The following is a 19,939-nucleotide window of genomic DNA, read 5'->3' on the forward strand; positions in this document are numbered from 1 at the left end:
TTAACTGTAAGAAGAGATGTGTAAAATCATTTGGAGGCTCTTCTCAGGACTGGGACAGACTCTCCCTAGGATCAGAGAAACAAAAAGCTGACAATACACTGGGTTCCTTTTCCTTCTCCTGTTTCTGCTTTTCTGGGGTCCAGGTATTTCTCAGCTCCCACACACTAAATGTATTTTCATCTGTGCACTATTTTCTTGCTGCTGTCTGCACCAGAACTTCCCCCAGGATCAATATAGAGAATCATAATCTTAATCTTAAACTGTCCAAAGATGATCTGACTGTCCGAAGCCTTTTGGTTCTTAAATAAAAATGAGCTAATTTCACCTGTAACCCACTGTAATCCTTTCTATCCTCTCCTCTGTAGGCTTGACAGAGCAGACCTGCCAAAAAAACAAGATGGTTACAACTGAAAGAAATCTAATGCGAAATTTGAGGATCCAGGTTGTCAGCACCACAGACAGCAGTTCGACTTACTGTCATTCAATGGGAGCTAAGCCAGAAACCAGTATATTATGCAAGTATATTTTCATTTCATTTCGACCAATTGGTGTATGATATCTTTTTATTTTTGACACTTCCTTTGTTCTGCCTTATCTGATATGTATCAGCTGCTGACAAGTTAATTTTAAATCTTAATTTTAAATAATTACCAACCCCATTAAAATATAAAATGTATGATAAAGCGTTTATTAAATAAGAAATAAAAAAAAAATAGAATTAATAAGCATTGAAATATGGTTCAATGTTAATTTTATGACTGACCTATTATTAGATGTTGCTAAGTGTTAAAACGGCCAGGTGGAAGTCGAACATATTGAAAGACAAAAGTGTGAACTGAACCAGTAGGTGGCAGCAAAATACAAAGCAGTCGTTGCTCAGGTCCCCACTAGAGACCAGCACTCCCGCGGGACCCAACGCACCGAGAGCGGCTCGGGACATGATTTGATGGGTGAATGCGGGTGCGGGTACGGTGGCCGAGAGAGCTCAACGCGCTGCAACTTCAAGAAAACACATGCAAACATAAAAAAAAACACAACAAATTAAGAAAACGTCTCTATCAGTTTGACAACACAGGCGCTGCAAATACGGAAACGCGCTGCAAACACACGAACGCGCAGCAAACACAAAAAACGTGCTGCAAACACAAAAAACGCGGTGCAAATACAAATAACGTGCTGCAAACACAAAAAAAGCGCTGCAAATAGCAGGCACCACAACGGAAATGTTTCAGGGGGACCTCAAAAAGTGACGAACCCATCTAGGAGCTGATTATTTGTTCAGTGGCTTTTGGTCAGAGCAGAGGTGTTGTGTGTGAACTAAAAGGTGGTGTTTTTTTTTAACAACCTGATCATACGATTCATTGGTCTTTTGGATATTATTAGACTAATCTGACGAATCACACACTTAACTGTGGAACGTTATTAATTTAATTGCCAATAAATATCTAAATAAATATATGCAAATAAATGACAAAATTCTGCAGTGCTTCATTAATGGTTAAAATCAGGTCAAAATTCATTATAGATTGATGGAAAAAAATATATTTTACAATTTATTCAGACCCCTTAATAATAATGAACAACGGAATACAAATAAAGCATGCTAAAATCGGTAACATTGTTATTTTTATTTTTTTTTGTTTTTTCAGATCAAAATGTATTGTCCGTTCTGTGGCTTTCAGCGGCCAACTTTGCACAAATTTTGTAGCTCATGTGGGCGAAATGTTAGTTTTGTCGTGGAGAATGCCCCTAAACCTGCAGGTGAGGACCAGGTGTCATGCCAGGCTGTGCCCAGAGGTAATATGAACAATTAATCAGCTCCCAGATGGGTTCGTCACTTTTTGAGGTCCCCCTGAAACATTTCCGTTGTGGTGCCTGCTATTTGCAGCGCTTTTTTTGTGTTTGCAGCACGTTTTTTGTATTTGCACCGCGTTTTTTGTGTTTGCAGCGCGTTTTTTGTGTTTGCTGCGCGTTCGTGTTTGCAGCGCGTTTCCGTATTTGCAGCGCCTGTGTTGTCAAACTGATTGAGACGTTTTCTTAATTTGTTGTGTTTTTTTTATGTTTGCATGTGTTTTCTTGAAGTTGCAGCGTGTTGAGCTCTCTCGGCCACCGTAGATAAGGTCCTCATGTATGTGCGGGTTGCGGGAGAATAGAATTAATCACGGGACTCCCGCAAAATGTAATTATCTTAAAATTAATTTATTAAAAACGAGTACTCTATTATTTATCTACTGCACAAAAGCAACAAGAACGACTAAATTAAAATAATAACAATTTACAGGCGAATCGTCTACAGAAACTACAATTGCCGTGCTCTGAGTGCCGGGGGACGTACCCGGACACACCAAGAAGGAATCAGCCTGGTTCTTGGACGGGATGGCCTGAAAAGCTCCTCGTTCATGTCCATGTTCATCATTCCATTTAATTAAACTAAAATAAAATGAAACATTTGTTTATTTTCCGTTTCTTTTTTATATATGCTTAAAAGGGAAGCAAGTGAAACAAATAACAGAGTAGCAGGAAGAAGCGGTAAAAATAAAACTACTTATATGTTTACCTGCGGGATTTTGCGGGCGGGAGCGGGACAAAACTTGAATACTGCGGGCAGGAGCGGGAAAAAATAATATATATTTTTTGCGGGAGCGGGACAGAATCTTGCGGGAGCAGGACTGAAAAATCCATCCCGCGCAGGTCTCTACTGCTGAGTACCAAGCCAAGTGGATCGCCCTGGGAAACAGAATAAAGGAAAAGTACAGAATGAACCCGGATTGGGGAAAGATCCACAAGGAGAAGCAACTAGAAGGGGAGTCTGTCACTCAATGGGAACATCGCCTGGAACAAACCATGTCAGATTATTCTGGCATTGAAAACCAGGAAAAACCCCGCACTCCGAGGAAGAGGAGGCAGAGGTGGACTGGGGCGAGGCATGAACAGACAAGGGCAAGACGAAGAGCAAGGGTGTTTCCAGTGCGGAAAAACTGATCACTGGAGAAAGGACTGTTCACTCCGAGGAAGAGGAGGCAGAGGCCAACGGAACAACAGGATCAGCCCCATCCTCCTTCCTGGGGAGCTGATCAGCAGAATGCCTGAAGGTGCGAAGGGGAGGGTCGGAGAAGAGGGTCAATTCCTCACTCTAACCCGGTGTGCGAAGACTGACCCAATGATGTGTGTCTCTGTGGCTGGGAGGCGACGGGCTTTCCTAGTGGACACAGGGGCAACCAGATCTGCCATCAGATCAACAGACATACTGGGGGCCCCCACAAGTAACAACATGGCTATGGTTGTGGGTTCATCAGACCTGCAACAAACTCTGCGTGAAACACTCCCACTTCCAGTCGCCCTGCAGGATGGACGAAAAGTCTCACACACATTTCTCCTTAATGACGCCTGTCCTGTCAACCTGACGGGAAGAGACCTGATGTGCAAGTTGGGATGCAGCATAACGCTGGATGAAGAAGGTGTGGAAATCACCTCGCCCACATTAGGCCTCTTTCCCCTCCTGTGTGAGCAGCCGGCTGAAAGGGCTCCAGCATCCATCACCTGGGCATTACGAGATGACACCATTGGAAGAGACCTGGTTCCCCCAGGACAACAACCTGCACCACGATTCCACTGCACGGCTGCCTACATGGACAATCCCAGAGCACCTACAGTACTTCACCCTGTGCAGTTTGCTTATAGATCTCACAGGGGGGTGGAGGACACCACAGTCACCCTGCTTCATTTACTTTGTAAACATTTGGATAAAAATGGTTCTCATGCCAGACTTTTATTTGTTGACTTTTCCTCTGCTCTGCTTTTAGTTATTGTTAGTCTGCTCCAAGATAGTGAAGCTGGTCATGGTCCCTTCATCAGCGACTTTGTCGAGTGGTGTAAGGTATCCCACCTTCAGCTAAACGTGTCTGAGACAAAGGATATGCTCATTGACTTCAGGAAAAATCCATTTGCAAAACAAAGGACTTTAATCAAAGGTCAAACTGTGTACAATCCTACAAATACCTGGGAACGATTATAGACTCAAAACTCACGTTTGGATTGAACTGTGAAGCTGTGTGTAAAAAGGGGCACCAGCGCATGTTCTGTCTGAGGAAACTGAGCTGCTTCCACATTAATAGATCCATCATGAGCCTGTTTTATCAGGCTTTTACTGAATCAGTTTTATCGTTTGGGTTAGCGGCTTAGTTTGGGAATCTTTCAGTGAAAAAATAAAAACTCACTCAATCAAATAATTAAGTGGTCTGGCAGGCTGATTGGTGAACCACAGGCAAACTTGGAGACTCTGTACGTGAGACAAATACAGCACATAACCAGCTCAGTATTACTTGACATTTTTCATCCATTACATACTGAGTTTCAGCTTCTTCCATCTGGTCGCAGGTTCATAATTCCCAGGTGCAGGACAAAACGTTACAGGAGCAGTTTTATTCCGACAGCCATTACACTGAGGAATAAGTTATAAGTTATAGCTATTTATATTGTTAGGATTTTATTATTATTATTTGTTACTGATAATAGTGTTTTTACTGTTTATTGTTAGGGATGGACCCCGTATTGTGGTATAATGAGTGATGTGTGACATGTGTTTTTTGTTTCTCCTACTTGGGTTTGTGTGTAGACTCTATACTGCAAACAAAATATACCTTCGGGTACCAATAAAGTAACTTGAACTTATTATTATTATTATTATTATTTGTTACGTGCAGCTGCATCTTCCGCTCCGCCCACAGGCCTTGTCATCAGCAGCTTGTCCGCCATTCGACCTTTGCTCTGCCTCCCCGTCCAGACCCCGCCCACTACTTGCCCGATGCACCGCATGTCATTTCCGGTTCCTGAAAAGAAAAGGCCACAGCTTGTACATCTCGGGAGATCTGCTCATTAATTTTGAATTATTGGTTTGCTTATTGGTTTAGATTATTGTGCATGACGGTTTTCGTTTATCGGTTTCTGATTTCTCGCTTTACCCCTTTTGTACTTTCGCTTTGGTCTGATTGCTTTTCTGGTTTCTTTGATCTCTCACCTGACTACCGACTACTCTTTTGCTCACCCCCTTGGACACTGTATTTTGGGTTGTGTGTTTGCTTCGTATGTGTGTGTTGTAGTTGTTTGGTTAGGGAGTCAGGGTTTAGTGTTGTTCTTTTTGTTTCCTCCTTTTGTTACGCTTAGGGTTAGCTTACATTTGGGTCGTGTTCGCCAGTTGTGTTTTGTTTGTTGTTTTGGCCACTGTCACTACTGAAGTCCTGTTGCACCTGGTGTTTTTGAAGTGTCCATGAATAGATATAAAAATACAAAAAAAGATCCCTTCGTTTCTCGTGTTCCCTTTTCCCGTTTGTTTTGTCATTCCCTTACCCTTTCCCTTTCCTTTCTGTCGATCCCTAACCCTAGACTAGGGATCGTAACATTATTATTAAGTTTGAGGAGCAGCACAGCCCTAGGGCAGCGGGAGGAGAGCGCGGGACAGCGGATGACAGCTAGTAAGCAAATGGCCACCTGGTCACTACTGACAGATGGCATCAGGGGCTTCACTGAGAAGGGAATGAACTTTAGGGCAGAAAGGGAAAGATAATCATTTTATGTATGTAATGGCCATAAATGCTGTGATAAGTTTTTTTTCCCTCTCTAAAATCCTGATTATATATTTTTTAAAATCCTTCCATGTTAATAGTGAAGTAGAGTGGAAAAATTACTAGAAAATATGATGGCAAATGCATCGTGTTAGGAGTTTGGGCTGCTGATAGGACAATACACTTCCCCTCTGCACTGGTCCAAATTCAGATTTCACAAGTGGTTTCACTGTACTCATCCCCATTGTTGTCACTACTGGCATATGTAATGGATCTAAGTCACTGTATGCCTCTGCCACCTGAAGCACTGACAGGTCAGGAAGAGGGCCAATCATTCCTCTGAAGATAGTCCTCCTTTGAATAAAACGTATCACACAGGTATTTGACCTGACAATACAATATGCGAGGCAGCAAAACATGAAATTGTTATGCGTTGACAGCAACTAATATTTACTGTAATCCTCCTTTACACACTGGACCTTATACAGGCTTAACTACAACCATCTTGCCAACAGGACCTGGTTTTATACCCTGCGAAATCGAGAACAGAGACATGGATGCAGTCAAAGTCTTCGCTGTGAGATCTAAATTCAAATGGGGGAAAAACATGTTAAATGACTGGAGATACTATACTCTCATATTTGAGAGGATTTAATTAGATTAAACGGAGGACAGAGTTAGCTGTTAAATATTATAGTATGGCATACATCTAACTGAACTATCCTGTATGAAGCTGGTCATACATGTGCAAACTTACAGCTGTCCAGGGTTTGTGCCATTGCTGCTCTGATTCAGTACAGCTCTGAACAGGGGGAACCACTGGCACACTGAGCTGTGAGATGTGGGCTGTCTGGAACAGCAGACAGTGGCGGATCTACCGGGGTGGCACGGGGTGGCAATTGCCACCCTGAGAAAAAGCCTTGCCACCCCATTTGCCACCCCAGCACTAGTATCTCAGTGTTCTAAAAATAAAAGAGTTTCCTCGACCGATTTACAGCAGCAACGCTCTATTATGATGACATAAAAATAGCATATACCCGTAAATAACAGAACAAAATCGTCTTTCTATTAAAGCGTAGTCCGAACAAACGACTCTTATGAACTGCTTCGTTTTAGTGAATCAAAGACATTCAGTGCAACCAGCGAGATCATCACAGACAAATTCCGGCATTTTTAACAAACCGAAGCAGTTAATTTTGATATCTTCGCGTATATCAATGACTAACAGTTTAACTGTAAACTATTTTCAAAAGTATGTTGTTCAGTAGCTTGCATCTTCAAGATTGTTCGAACCTTTGATAAGTGGCGTCACGTGACAACAACGCCGTGTCCAGTCCATCGATATGCTGGAGTTGAGAAACAAAACCAGGTACTGAATTACTTTCATACTTAACAAATGAATGTTTAATTAAACATGTCTTAGTGTTGCCTGAGGTAGATGCTTGCTAGTTATATGACAACTAAACAGCAAGTATGTCTAATCAGTTCTATTTAACGTTAACCTGTATTACCTTGTTAGCTAGTGCAGCAATCAAAATATTCCATAGGCGCACATGAATTTACTGAGTTATTGTATAGCTTAATGTTTCCATATGTATTCATTAGGGAGGTGAAATTGTTCAATGTAGTGTATGTTTAGAAAGCTATAAAGTCTAAACTTCATACTTGTTGCATCTCCCAGGATACTATGAAAAGAAAGGCTGACATCCAGAGTTTTTTTAAACCAAAAAGAAAAGGAAAATCAGAATCAGATACTGTGGGAGTGGAAGGTGAAGATAAGATAGAAAAGGGTACAAAAGAAGTTGTGGAAGACAGAGGAGGTGATGGAGTGTTGGACGAAAGAAATATAGAAATGGATGACAAAGAGCTAGAAAGAAGTGAAGAAGCAGAAGATATCCAGCATGAAGTGAGTGAAGAGGTGGAAGAAAGAGGGTTAAGAGAGGAAGAGAGCTCAGACATTGAAAGAGAGGAGAGAGAGCTTGAAACGCCAGCACCCTGTTTGTCAGGTGTCCATGGTATGTTGTTCATTGTGCTTTTCAAATATTTCTTTACTAGTGCTGTCAAACGATTAAAATTTTTAATCTGATTAATCACAGGGTTGCTGTGGATTAATTTCGATTAATCACGATTAAATATCATTCATTTTTAATCTATATTAATCACATTTAATTTTGCATGAGCAAACACACTCAAGAAAAAAGGGAATATATATGCACTTAACATGTTTATTGAACATCTTGAACATGAGTCGGATGCATTCCATCTGCCACAGAAGTGCAATACCATGTACCCATATCAAAAAGCAAGATTTTTTGCTTAGCCGGACAACTTGTCGGATTTAAGGTACCTCAGTTTAAATGGTCTTTATCTTCGTTCGCTTACAATTAGCACGAACTACCGTAAATCCGACAAATAATCCAACTAACCATGAAGTCCAATTCTAGCCTGGTTAATTGCCATTGTTAGCAATATCAGTTGATAACACATTACGTGCGGTGCTTTACATATAAAACTCCGTAGCAATACATCCACAGATAAGTTGGACGGTATAGCGTGTGCGACCGATTTAATGAGCCACAAATGTTGAAAGTAGTGCTTAAACAGTATAAAACTAAAACTTTCCCTTCTGTTGATAAAGGGCGCAGCCATCTAGGATTCTGAACTCGGGATCCTCTGTGCTGCTCCGAAATATTTCTCGGATCTCCGAGAAACTGGAGCGCATGTCGTCACTTCCGGCTTCAAAACTCCGGAATCCGACTCGGAATACGAGTTCCGAGGGCAAATGGAACGCACTAAAACTGCCCGAAATGGGTTAACAGAGACATTTCAGGGATTTTTAATCATTCTGTGCTGCACATGGGTTAATTGCGTTAAAAATTTTAATCAGATTAATCATGATGATGGATTAATCCGCGTTAACGCGTTAATTTTTTTTTTTTTTTTATTGCCCACCACCACCCCCCCTCTTCGGAGGACAACTTTATTTTACATTACATTCAAGAGCAAAGATTGTGGCCGCTCCGAACTCACCAGTACCGTGGAAAAGGAGAAAAACAGGGGGGGTACAGAAACAACAAGCGTAATTTTGCGCGTTAATTTTGACAGCCCTATTCTTTACATAAATAAAAAATAAGCACAACCTATTTGATTTATTTAACCTATAATCATTTAAAGAACCATAGCTCAATGTATGTTTAACCTTGCTTATCGTGGTTACAGTCAGTGTTCTTTATTAGATATTGTTGAGATATATGCCTAAAAAAAAAAAAAAACCTTTAGACAAAGGTTGCTGCAGTAGTAGCTGTACATGAATGATTAGGTGTTAAATGTTTCATACTGTAACATTTAAATATAAGTGATTTTTATTTTTCTTTACTTATAGGTATATCAAAATTTAGGTCAGAAGGCCCGACCCAGCCAAAACTACATACCTTCCCAAAGAAGACCTTTCCAGGCGGAGTCCGGAGGAGCTTCCATGCTGATTGGTACCAAACACATCCATGGCTTGAATACTCACAGTCTAGAGATGCCTGCTACTGTTTTGCATGTAGACATTTTTTCTTCCTGATGCTCCAACGAGTGTTTTTACCTCCTTTGAGGGGTACAGTAATTGGAAGAAGGCTACGTTTAAAGATAGTGGGTTTTCTTCTCATGCCAAATCTGAGAACCATGTAAACGCAATGGTAGCATGGGCAGAGAACAAAAAAGTGCAGGACAAAAATACTTCGCTGTTGGGTGTCATGGATGAACATTACCAGAAAAAGGTAACAGAGAATCGAAAATACATCAAAACATTGGCCAAAATTCTTGTCCTAACTGCTTCTGAAAATCTAGCCCAGCGGGGTCACAGAGAGTCTCCAGACTCAGACAGACAAGGTGTTTTTCTGGCCATGCTAGATTTGAATACTTTAAAATGTCATTTTGTTGCTCTTGTTGCACTGAATATTGTGATTTATTTTATTCATTTTGAAGACATATGTTGGTGATTTAAATGTGGTTTCTGTATATTTATTATGTGTTTTTGACTTAACGGTCCATTGAGATTTTGTATCAATGTGCAGTCTGCATTGTTTGTCATGCTTAGTAAATTAAACTTGGCATAGACTTAAACTCACTACAGGTTTGCGTAAAACACAATAAAGAGAAGTTAAATATACCGTACCATCTCATTTAATTTATCTGACTTTCCAATCCAGATATCAGATTCAAGTCAATCACAAATCAGCCTTTATTTCATTTTTATAGAACAATGTAAAAATGTGCACCCTAGTGTATACACCGAATAAAGAATAGCATTCCTTGAATCCACAAAAACCATGCAAGGATGCTTGCTTCAGTGTTGCCACCCCTCATAATTTTAATGCCACCCCCTTGCCACCCCATGAATAATTTTCTAGATCCGCCCCTGACAGCAGAGCAATTATATGGCTGAACATGGCAGTGCCAGTCACACATGAGCATCTGCACAGCACCATAATTACAGGAACTGCGTCTCGGAGGATTATCTGTTGACAGATCATTTTCAGTCATTACATATTGTTAGATTTGGCTTATGAACTGTTGGCATGAGATGGAGTGCCCTCCTTAAAATGGAATTCTAATGCTGTATTCAAATGGAACTCGTGATTATGACATGGGAAGTCGTGTACGTGAGGTTGTGAGCTCTGAGCTTTCAGAAAAGTTTGCCATCCAATGTCGTGAATACGACAGAAGGGGGCCAATCATATGGACTCATCTCATGAACACGGTAAACACACCACCATTTGAATGCACCATAAAACACATGCAAGAACAACAAAAGAAATAACACAGAGGCCAAATGGAACATGGTCGTAGTTTGCACATGCAAAACAAATTTGAACATTGAACAGCTTGAACTGAAATCTTTTAGAACTGTTGAACTCGAACTCTGACAAATTACCACTACTGCCCTACTTTTTCACTATGGTTTTTATCGTGCTTCTTCATAGATTTGAAGTAAAACGCCCGTACAGCAACCTCTCCTGTTGCCCTGTCCCTGTTTGACACTAAGAACAGCAAACACAGAGTAACGCAGTATGTACTTATAACACATATAGAACATATTAAGTAAGGCATTCTCTGCTAGAGAGACTAGGGATGATCATAGATACTTCATTAGCACATACATATACTAACACTGTCCGGGAGTAATGTTAATGATAAGCTATAGCTAACGCTAGCCACAAAGTTAAAAGAATACAAAACTCACCTTCGTATCTATGGAAGTAAGAAGAGGCATACATCTTAAAGCCCTTCTCTAATTTACTTGTAGGTGATTTAGAGGAGGATTCACAAAGACGAACGTCGCTGATCGTAATTTGGGCAGGTCCTGTAAACTTCGCGTGTAAAATTATGCCATTTCTTACAGACCGGAAACGAGCAAGCCGCATTTCCACGAACACGAAAGCTGATGTACAAAGAGCCCATTCAGCGCCCAGGGAGCAGTGCTTGGGGGTGGTACCTTGATGGTCAGGGATTCAAACCAGCAACCTTTCAATTACAAGCGCACTTCCCTAACCATTACGCCACCACTGCCCGGTGTCATTTTGGTTTATTATTTTCAAAAAGTCTTAGTCTTTCTTGTAATGGGTTGTAGAAAAATAACTAAAAAGAATGCAATTAAAACCCTTTTTAGTAAGCTGTAGCCAACATAGTACACTTAAATGCTGTGCAATAAAGAGAAATTGATGTACCTTTGTCTTCAATATGACAAGTTTCATAACATTTTAAGACTCAAAAAACTCACCACAATTAAAGCTTTGCAATGAAAATTATTCTTGTTAAGATGCTTACACAATGTTCATACAAAATTTTAGAAATAAACTACAATATATAGTCCATTATAAATATATAGTTTATATAATAAACTACAATATATAACATTCTCATATAAACGGCTAAAAATTAAATATTTAAATAAATAAAAATTATTTTAAATTTATTAAATAATAATTTATTAAATAATAAAATTTATTAAATAAAAATTAAATATTTTATATGTTCCCAATCAATAAATGTGCAGGAATGCTACCAATTCTGTCATTTCCCACCAACACTGACATCTCCACTTGTGCCCCTAGACCAGGAAAGGGCCTCTGTGTACTCTGCTCTGTGTCTTGCATGGGGCCTGAGGTCTGCAGCCAGCCTCTGACTGTATTCTTCCAAGATGGCAGCGCCCTGTTCGGCTGCGGCTGCATTAGCTCACGATAACATCGAACATCAAGCAGTTTTCATGCCATGAACCCAAACAACCTGGCGGAGCTACGCAGCTTTGGACTGCTACAGCCTGTGGCCGAGGCAGCAGCGGAGCTCCCTTCCCATACAGACCGGCGCAGGAGGAGACGAAGGCGGTGCGACAGGACAGGAAGCGCAAGCGGGGCTGTCGGCGTGGGCTAATGGCTAGGCTAAAGGTTAACCCGTGCAGAACACCGCTTCCATCTGTTTTGCTCGCTAACGTCCGCTCCCTGGAAAACAAATTGGACTAAGGCTGGATTTAACCACAAGACGAAAGGTGAGAGACTGCTGTGCTATGATCCTGACGGAGACATGGCTGAACTCGGGCGTTTCCGATGATGCGGTTAGCTTGCAAGGGCTAACAACATTTTGGCTGGATAGGACCCAAGTTCTTAGCGGTAAATCCCGTGAAGGCAGTTTATGCATTTATATTAACAACAGATGGTGCAACGATGCAGCAGCAATCTCAAGTCAGTGCTCTCCTGATATAGATCTGCTTACTGTAAAATGCAGAACATTTTATTTGCCCAGGGAATTTACCATTATTATCCCCATGGCTGTGTACATCCCCCCAGTGCGGACACAAAGGAGGCCCTGAATTTTCTTTATCAGACCATCACTGAGTTGCAAGCCACGCATCTAGAGGGCATTTTCATTGTAGCAGGAGATTTCAATCAGGCTAACATGAAAACAGTTCTCCCCCATTTCCAGCAATATGTGGATTTTGCAACCAGGGGAATCAACACACTGGACTTAGCCTACACAAACCTAAAGAATGCTTTCAGAGCTGTCCCTCCCCCACCTTGGCTCCTCAGATCATCTCTCTGTTATGCTAATACCTGCATACAGGCCCCTGCTGACCAGAGGAAAACCCATTGTAAGGCAGGTGAGGGTTTGGCCTGAGGGAGCAATGGAAGCCTTACAGGACTGTTTTGAGCACACGGACTGGGACATGTTCAGAGCTGCTGCCACTGATAATCAGCACACTAATGTGGAGGAGTATGCTGAATCTGTGTCTGCCTACATCCAAAAATGCACAGAGGACATCTGTGTCATGAAGAACATCACCACCAGGGCCAATGAGAAGCCGTGGATGACGCAAGAGGTACGTGAGAAGCTAAAAGTACGGAATATCGCTTTCTAGTCGAGTGATGAGACTGCACTCAGAACGGCGAGATCCAACCTCAACCGTGCTGTAAGAACAGCAAAGCGTGCCCATGCGGGGAAGATCCAAAATCTCTTCCGCGACCCTAGTAACACCAGGCGGATGTGGCAGGGGATTCAGGCGATAACAGATTACAAGGCTGCTCCTCCACTGTGTGACAACAACCCACATCTGCTGAATAAACTCAACAGTTTTTTCGGCAGATTTGCAAGAAATGCTAATCCTCACCCTGATGAAAAAGCACTGAGCCTCAACGTGGCTGATGTCCGGAAAACCCTGAGGGAGGTGAACACACGACTGCTGTGCTGCATCTGCCTCGAATCACATCATAAAATACGCGGATGACACAACAGAGGTGGGTCTCATTAGTGTGACGGCCCTTTCGGTCTGTCAGTGCTGCCCACTCTTTACCTGTGTTCTTGTCCCTGTTTGAGTAGGTGATCAGGTGCAGGTGTGCCGTGTGAAGCGCTAATTGGGAGGGGTATGAAAAGACCTGAGGCTACTCTGGAGGGGAGCCCTCCTTTTGTTCCCCCTTTGGCATTTTGGTTTGGTTATGTTTTTGGACATCTTTAGATTTTTTGCTTTATTTACATATTATTGACTTTGTACCCACTTCTGATTTTTTCTTTAAATAAATACTTTAAGGAACTTCCGGGTTATGGCGGTACTAGAATAAGTAGTGGTGCAGGGAGCTCCCGAATAATCTCATCTAAATAACTTTCTAAAGACCTTCAGTACAACCAATGTACTTTATCTAAAACTGTAACTTGTTACACTTCGAATATTACGACAAATATGCCGAATCCAAAGAAAACAGACAGTAAGAAGGAAGATACTCAAGAATCGAGACTGCTATTATCCGACCCACCGCCATGGTTCCATATAGAAATGGAGAAAGGATTTCTCAGGATTCAGGAGTTAATCGACGGACGCCTGAGTAAGTTCGCGGAAGCCGTGCAGAATATGGGTAATGAACTACAATCAATAAATCGGAGAATGGTGGATGTGGAAACAAAGCAGACGGAAACGGGAGAAGCGATAGCGGGCCTTCACAAAGATGTCGCGGATGTTAAATCGGCTGTTGACGACGAAATTAAACAGCTGAAAAATAATATTGATGAACTCAAAAATCAATCTCGTCGTCAGAATTTACGTCTTGTCGGTTTCCCAGAGGGAGTGGAAGGTAGAAATGCTGTGGACTTTCTGAAGGAATGGTTACCTAAGATCCTGGGGCAGGAGGACGAGAGCTACGAAATTGACAGGGCTCACCGCACTTTGCAACGACGACCAGCCGAAAACGGCAAGCCGTGGGCTATTCTGGCTCGATTCCTTTGGTACGGAGACACACTTAGGATCCTCAATGCGGCCAGAGAAACGGGCAAGCTCACCTATGGCAACTCTACTATCATGATTTTTCGTGATATGTCGTCGACCCTGTTTAGAAAGCGACAAGAATTAATGGTGCGTTCGATTATCTCTCTCCAAGTCGGAACTCGGATGAAAACGTCACGAAAAACGTCACTTCCCGTCGGAAACACGCCCCTTTTATGACGTTGAAGTCGGACCAGATTTTGTTGCCCGAGTTGCCCCTGTGACGTAATTTCAACATGGCGACTTGGTTTGTTTGTAGTTTGTTTGTCTAAGCCAGTAGAACCAGCTGTATAAGTTTATGAGGTGAACAGCTTATTCTGCCTTGTTTGTTTTCAGGGTCCATTCTATACCACAGATATTGGTCTGCACCGATATATCAAAAAATCTCACCCTAAGGAGTATGTCATTGAACTGAGGCCTGGATCAGTAAACACAGCTGAGCATTCACCAGTGTCTGCTGGCCCCAGTGCCGCTCAGCTCAGTACAGACACACTCAGTACCCTGGAAGAAGCAAACACAGACACACTGACGGTTCGACGGGGATCCCAGAGTGAGAAGATATATAAACCGAGTATAAACCGAGGCTGTAAAATAAACAGGCAGACTTGCACGGAGAAGTCATCCCATCGGTGTTCTGAGTGTGGGAAGAGCTTTAGTCAGTTAGGAAACCTCAAGACACACCAACAAATACACACAGGAGAGAGGCCCTACAAGTGCTCCCAGTGTGGGAAGAGCTTTAGTCAGTTAGGAAACCTCAAGACACACCAACAAATACACACAGGAGAGAGGCCCTACCAGTGCTCCCAGTGTGGGAAGAGCTTTAGTCGGTTAGGAAGCCTCAAGACACACCAGCGGATTCACACAGGGGAGAGGCCCTACCAGTGCTCCCAATGTGAGAAGAGCTTCAGGCGTTTAGGAGACCTAAAGGATCATCAACTGATTCACACAGGGGAGAGGCCCTACCAGTGCTCCCAGTGTTGGAAGGGCTTCAGCCGTTTAGGAGATCTAAAGAGACACCAACAAATTCACAGAGGGGAGTATCCCTGCCAGTGCTCCCAGTGTGGGAAGGGCTTCAGCCGTTTAGGAGACCTAAAGAAACACCAACGAATTCACAAAGGGGAGAAGCCCTACCAGTGCTCCCAGTGTGGGAAGAGCTTTAGTGAGTTAGGAAACCTCAAGACACACCAGCGGATTCACACAGGGGAGAGGCCCTACCAGTGCTCCCAATGTGAGAAGAGCTTCAGGCGTTTAGGAGACCTAAAGGATCATCAACTGATTCACACAGGGGAGAGGCCCTACCAGTGCTCCCAGTGTGGGAAGGGCTTCAGCCGTTTAGGAGACCTAAAGAGACACCAACGAATTCACACAGGAGAGAGGCCCTACCAGTGCTCCCAGTGTGGGAAGAGCTTTATTGATTCAGGGAGCCTCAAGAGACACAAGCGGATTCACACAGGGAAAAGTTACTGAAAAATTACACTAGTGTATTCAGTGACATTTCAGTACATGTAACTGAACTTGTGACTCAGATAATAGTTAAAGCTTTTTCATTGGGACATTGACTGTAATAGTATGTTATACAGTCAAAGGATTAGGTTTAAGAAAGATACTGTACTTGGCTGTAGAGTAGAGCAATAAACCAATTTTATCAAATAATTAGAATTTTTGGTTTAGAGCGATGTGTAAAGTGACAATTGCGATATACTTTAAACTACCTATTTAACATGGTGCCTGTGAAGTGCCCAAAACTCAGTGGAATCCGCTTAAAGTGATCACGTCTCTGTGGGTGAAATTGATCACTTTAAGCAAAAAATTATAACAGATTTTTCTTTGTCTCCGGTATTTTACCAACTATTCGACGTTTGTGTATTTGTTACATGAATTTCAGATAAAACGGACAGCATCACTATTTACTGAATTTTGACTTTTTCAAAATCAACATTTGAAACGCCTGTGGTGTGTCTAATTACAGTACTGTATGACTTTACTGAACTGTGTATTATTCAAATACTATGATACCATACAAAACTGTACATAAAACGTAGCTTATTGTAGTTTTGTTGCTGCATCTTGTTGGCTCGTTTTTGGTAGTTAATCATAAGCTTTGAGTCTATGTTCATCATTGAGAGAAAATTATTTTCTTTTTCCTCGTCATGTTTTCTGTGCATGCAGCATTAGCCTTATGTTGCTACCTAGAAGCAGACGAATTACCGCAAGACTAACGAATTAAAGTAAAAAAGAATTACCGTTACCGTTTAGAAAATTTCCCCCATAAGTTGTAATGTATAAAACAAAGCACAAAACGAACACTGTAAGTGAACTACTTTAAACAGTACTTGTACAGGAGTGATTTTGTCCCAAGCTTTTTGATCCATATAAGCAGTTGATTACTATAACAGTGATCACTATGAGCGGTTTCCACTGTATTCGTTACATGTCTTTTTTTTCTTTTTATTTTGGGGGCTCTGTAAATGATTGTGACTGAAGGATTAAGTTTAGGAAACCTGACATCTATTCATCCGATACTTTAGGGATTAAAGCCTTGTTCAAGGGCTCCACAGTCATATGATCACTCTGCCATGGAATTTGCACTGACAAATGTCTGGATCTGCAGAACCAGTCCTTTCTTTTCTTTTTGCCATTTCTCAAGCCTTTTTGAAAGCAGTTATGCTTGTACTTATTTACAAGTTAAACCATTAAATATTACAATATGGGTCATTCTGGCGAACTTTCAGAATAAAAAAAATATTACGGTGAAATTTGGGTATGTTGTGTAGAGCAGTACCTTGCCTTTTTAGGTGTATTAATAGTTTGCCATTTGTTGGTCTGATTTATTCAATTTTCTCCAAATAGGCAGCCAAAAACCATTATCAAAAATACATAAGCTGTTTTGAATCTCACAATTTGTTTCACAAGATGTATATTTTTGCTTTGTCATTTTCTGTTTTGTCTTCTTCTTATTTGGCCTTAATTTTTTTCAAGTCAGTTGCACTGGTTGTCATGAAATACTTGTGTATTACAGAAATAAATGGTAAAACCGTTCATCCTAGAAGTGATATTGACAGTTTAGACAAGTTGAATAATTTGAGTGTGTGTTTTTCTCTATGTTTTAGAATATAAATGAATATTGTTTGGTAATGAGTTTGTGACAATGACCAATGTCTGTCCTTTGTTAATTCTGCATAAATTTATCATATAAATATTTGTGCATTTTTGTTAAAGACAGTGTTTGCCTCAGTGGCCTAAGCCAGGGGTGGCCAATCGTATCCACAAAGGGCTGGTGTGTATGCGGGTTTTTGGGATAACCTTTAGGTCAGCTGTTCAAACCCAGGTGTGAGGACTCTTCGGCCAATCAGTCCTCTAATTAGGGAGTTGCAACGAAAACCTGCATACACACCGGCCCTTTGTGGATACAGTTGGCCACCCCTGGCCTAAGCTTTTGTGCCTGTGATCAGAAGGTCACCAGTTCAAGGTCAGCTTTGGCATTTCTGCAGGTCTTTGAGCAAGGCCCTTAACCCCCAGCTCCATGGGCACCACGACAGGTGGCTACCCTTCACAGCCAGCTTGCTCTCACCTACAGAGAGCAAGTTGAGGGAGGCATAAAGAGGATTTCTCCATGGGGTTCAATAAACTATGTTGTTATTTTTACAAATATTAATATTTGGTGTGATTAATCATGATCAGTCATGGAAAACTGTACAAGTAATTCATTTTTTAAAAACAATTCCCAGCCCTATATATTTAAAGGGCCTATAGTTATTGCAAAAGTTTTCCCGGTCTCTTCTGATATTTTGAATTCACATTAGTTGTTAGTGGTTTTCTGTTATTTTGGTAAATATGTGATTGAGCAGTAGTGATACTGAGCTAAAGTCATCATAAATCTACCTTCCTATTAGTATATGAGAAAATCTGGAATTATAATGCAAGGTCATTCTACTGCACCGGTGACTAAAGACAGGAGACTAACACAGGGCACAGACATCTCAGGAAAGTGACACAAGGCACAGACACGTGAAGAGACTGTTGATGTAAAAATATGTTCCTGTCTGTGTATGATACTCACAGATGAATACCAGTCCAAACCTCAAATAAAGTGAAACTGCATATTTAGATAATGACAATACAAATGGCGTACAGAAGTGAATGGTTAGTCGTACTAAAGGCAACACTTTCCTCTTCATAGCTTACACAACTGTAAGGAATCCACTTGCAGAGTCTCCGCAGTTTCAGCAAAATGGTGGTTTATTGAACAGTAAAAATAATATAATGTAATACAGTGTAGACATACACCGGGTACTGAAAGGCAGCTCAAATACAAATTAAGGGCAGTTCTTCACCCCCCTTTATACCCCAAAAGACCCTCCCCGCCAAGGTGCTGTGTGTAGGTGTTGTGAGTGAATTTACATATGAAGAGTGACCCCCCTGGCCTGTGAGGAGCCTGGGGCAGGACAGGGTGGAGACTTTTATGATCATTGTAATTTAGTTATCTTCCTTATCACTCTAGTGGTGCCGACCAGAACCCCCATTCTCTCCCTGACTTCCCCCATGGTAATAAATTGCTAACACTGTCTGTATCCAAATGATCAACCAAGAACATTGGGGCATCTTTACTGCTTTTCCTTACAACAACCGTTCTGAATTCAGTTCTCTTCAGGAGGCCCAACACCGTAAGGTAGTGATTAGCATAATTCCTACAGTTTCATTCAACATGAACGCTGAATTATTATTAGGGGATGGTGCAGTGGTTAGCAATGTTGCCTGACACTTCTAGGGCCAGGGTCGTCTGGGGATTCCTCCAGGTACTCCAGTTATCCCCGCAGTCCATATTGAAGATCCCAAATTGCCTGTAGATGTGCGCATATGAGTGAATGGTGTGTGAGTGTGCCATGCGATGGGTTGGAACCTCATCCTAGATTGTTCCCTGCCTTGCGCCTGTAGTCTCCAGGATATGACAATCAGTTTCAGAAGATGGGTGGATACTATTATTGAAAAGGGAACTTTGAAATATTTCTATTATATTTGAAAGTTATATCGAAAATATATAACTGCTGCCTGATTCAAATGTTCAGATTGTGGTGAAGTAGAATGGGGAAGGGGGTCAGAAATATAAACAACCCAATTTGACTTTGTCCCCCCGGGAACTCCCACCTACTGACCTACTCGCCATTAACTTAACCTACCAAAGCACAGATTCAACTGCCAAAGAATGGCAGAGTCGTGTCTCCAAGTACCAAAATAAAAGTAGTTTTCCCTGAGTCACGTGTAATGTTGTTCAAGATACTGATATCAGTTTTGTATCACAATACCAAAAAAGGGTATGATTCTATCATGTTTCACATTTAAATATTTAAGAAATTGTCACAAAGTGGATAAGAACATATGAAATTTACAAACGAGAGGAGGCCATTCAGCCCATTAAGCTTGTTTGGGGAGAACCTAACTAATAGCTCAGAGTTCTTATCTAGCTCTGATTTAAAGGAACCCAGGGTTTTAGCTTCCGCTACACTAGCAGGAAGACTATTCCATACTCTAACTACACGCTGTGTAAAGAAGTGCTTCTTCAAATTCGTTTTAAAATGTTCTCCCGCTA

General features: G+C 41.5%; 2 protein-coding genes across 1 annotated transcript in view; one reads left to right on the forward strand and one right to left on the reverse strand.

Annotated features, from left to right (window-relative positions):
• LOC111844380 (uncharacterized) overlaps positions 1-18,007 on the forward strand; it is a 560,559-nt gene extending 542,552 nt beyond the window's left edge. Inside the window, exon 7 of the mRNA XM_072710462.1 lies at positions 15,017-18,007. Within this exon, the coding sequence (XP_072566563.1) occupies positions 15,017-15,819 (803 nt within the window). The 3' untranslated portion in view covers positions 15,820-18,007. The remainder of the gene's footprint in view (positions 1-15,016) is intronic.
• Positions 1-19,939, reverse strand: part of LOC111861089 (uncharacterized) — a 155,519-nt gene that overhangs the window by 31,138 nt on the left and 104,442 nt on the right.

The sequence above is a fragment of the Paramormyrops kingsleyae genome, chromosome 4, assembly GCF_048594095.1.
Source record: "Paramormyrops kingsleyae isolate MSU_618 chromosome 4, PKINGS_0.4, whole genome shotgun sequence".
Classification (NCBI taxonomy): Eukaryota; Metazoa; Chordata; class Actinopteri; order Osteoglossiformes; family Mormyridae; genus Paramormyrops; species Paramormyrops kingsleyae.